This window comes from Montipora capricornis, chromosome 3 (assembly GCF_036669925.1).
Source record: "Montipora capricornis isolate CH-2021 chromosome 3, ASM3666992v2, whole genome shotgun sequence".
NCBI classification, from domain to species: Eukaryota; Metazoa; Cnidaria; class Anthozoa; order Scleractinia; family Acroporidae; genus Montipora; species Montipora capricornis.
The window spans coordinates 14,134,740-14,136,360 of record NC_090885.1 but is presented as its reverse complement, the minus strand read 5'-3'; the positions used below and the strand labels follow the sequence as shown (position 1 = coordinate 14,136,360).

At 39.7% G+C, this 1,621-nt stretch overlaps 1 protein-coding gene across 1 annotated transcript in view; it reads right to left on the bottom strand.

Moving 5' to 3' along the window:
• The window catches only part of LOC138042312 (TPR repeat-containing protein DDB_G0287407-like), a 37,385-nt gene extending 36,035 nt beyond the window's left edge, over positions 1-1,350 (bottom strand). The window contains 2 exon segments of the mRNA XM_068888163.1: positions 307-564; positions 1,151-1,350. Of these exon segments, the coding sequence (XP_068744264.1) occupies positions 307-564; positions 1,151-1,156 (264 nt within the window). The 5' untranslated portion in view covers positions 1,157-1,350.
• Positions 1,351-1,621: the final 271 nt, after the last annotated feature.

Below are 1,621 nucleotides of genomic sequence, written 5' to 3'. Positions count from 1 at the left end.
TTTTAAATGCATCATCTGCCCTTCAGGGCGCATGCGAACGACGAAAACCGCACAGAAGGCCGGCCAAATGTCCTTAATTTGAAAGGATAAACGAAATGACAAGTGACAGGCGATGACAAGCTAAATTCTCAGGTTTTGCATCCTGTTGAAAACAATTTCTTTCATTGAAAAACTCCTGTTCCGTCCCATATTTTGCGCGTTCTTAACCAATTGTGGTAAAATGGTGTAAGAGAGGAATAGTAGATGATAATAATACGTAGTTCCATTTTGTAGTTATCACAAACAATACTATATGAATTGTCTTACCTGACCGAAGAAACCCACGATCATATCCGACCTATCCATTTCTCGGAGGCAAATTTCAATTGTGGCAGCGTTAGATGACATCTCGGAGGTAATTCCCCATCTCATATCCACCGGTACAAACTCGTACCCGTTCTTCTTACATATGGATGACAATTGCGGCCAATACTTCTTGGTGAGTTCTTCTCGTTCCTCTTCCAGTCCCCCAAATGGAGAACTGAAAAACACACGAGCTGTTTTTCTTTGTGGTTTTAAATCACCCTTTAATTTAAAAGAAAGTTCGTAACGGAATTAGTTTTGGAAGTAATGACCGTGATTACCAAGTTAAATTCGACCCAATCCCTGATTGGGAATGAACAGCTATGGATTTGCTGGAAACCAGAATTTTAGTTGGATAAATTTCGATTCCGTAGTTTTCTTCTTCCGCGAGTCCGCGTCCATTCCACGAGTCCACGTCATATTGAATTTTTAGTTATTATGCAAATTAAGTTCTTAGTCGATCGAAAGTGAAAGAAAAAGCCGAAATCACCATCAACGATTTCAGTTTGTCAGTTGTGTTGTCGCGTAAAATTCACAGAAGATAGTCAAGTTGACAAACGTGGGAGTTCGTGAAAAATATAAGTGATTCCGCCAGTAGAAACCTGAATCAACTTACTTATTTCGTACAAGTGAAGCATCTTTCGCGGCTGACTACCTAGAGACTGAATAACAATATTTTCGACAAATATCGGTTCCTGACGTCAAAACTGAAAGGATTCCTATCTCTTAAGAGTGTACTTAAAATGAGATACAACGGAAATCGTTGTCTGTTCAGTAACAGCAAAGTGCTCTGTAAATTATGCATTACCTTCATGGCCTCTGACCCACGTATGTGGCTTGCCAATTTTCTATTCTAAATATTTTCTCCAATGTTAGTGTTAAAAAGCAAACTCTCTATCACAGAAACTAAAACTTGCAGCTGTTCCATGATGTCTATGGACGCTGGTGAAGCATTCATTGGGTTTTCTACGCTCTGCAATCACGCTTCAGTGCGTTCAAAGTTAAACCAGGACTGGCATGTCATGCTTCACGGTGCCGGGGGTCTCAAGCTATTTGCATGTTCACGCAAATATAAAATTAACAAATCGGTTTTTTTTAGGAAACGCAGGGATCTCGCGATGCGCTAAAAATAACTTAATTTGGTATCTTTCTAAATGAAAACTCTATCCAAGTAAAATAGGAAATAGATTTTGAAAACTGGAACAAGCCTTTGGTGTCATCACTGTTGTCGTGGTGACTAGAGGAATGTGTAGGACGCATGTTGCACGTCATTGGTTAG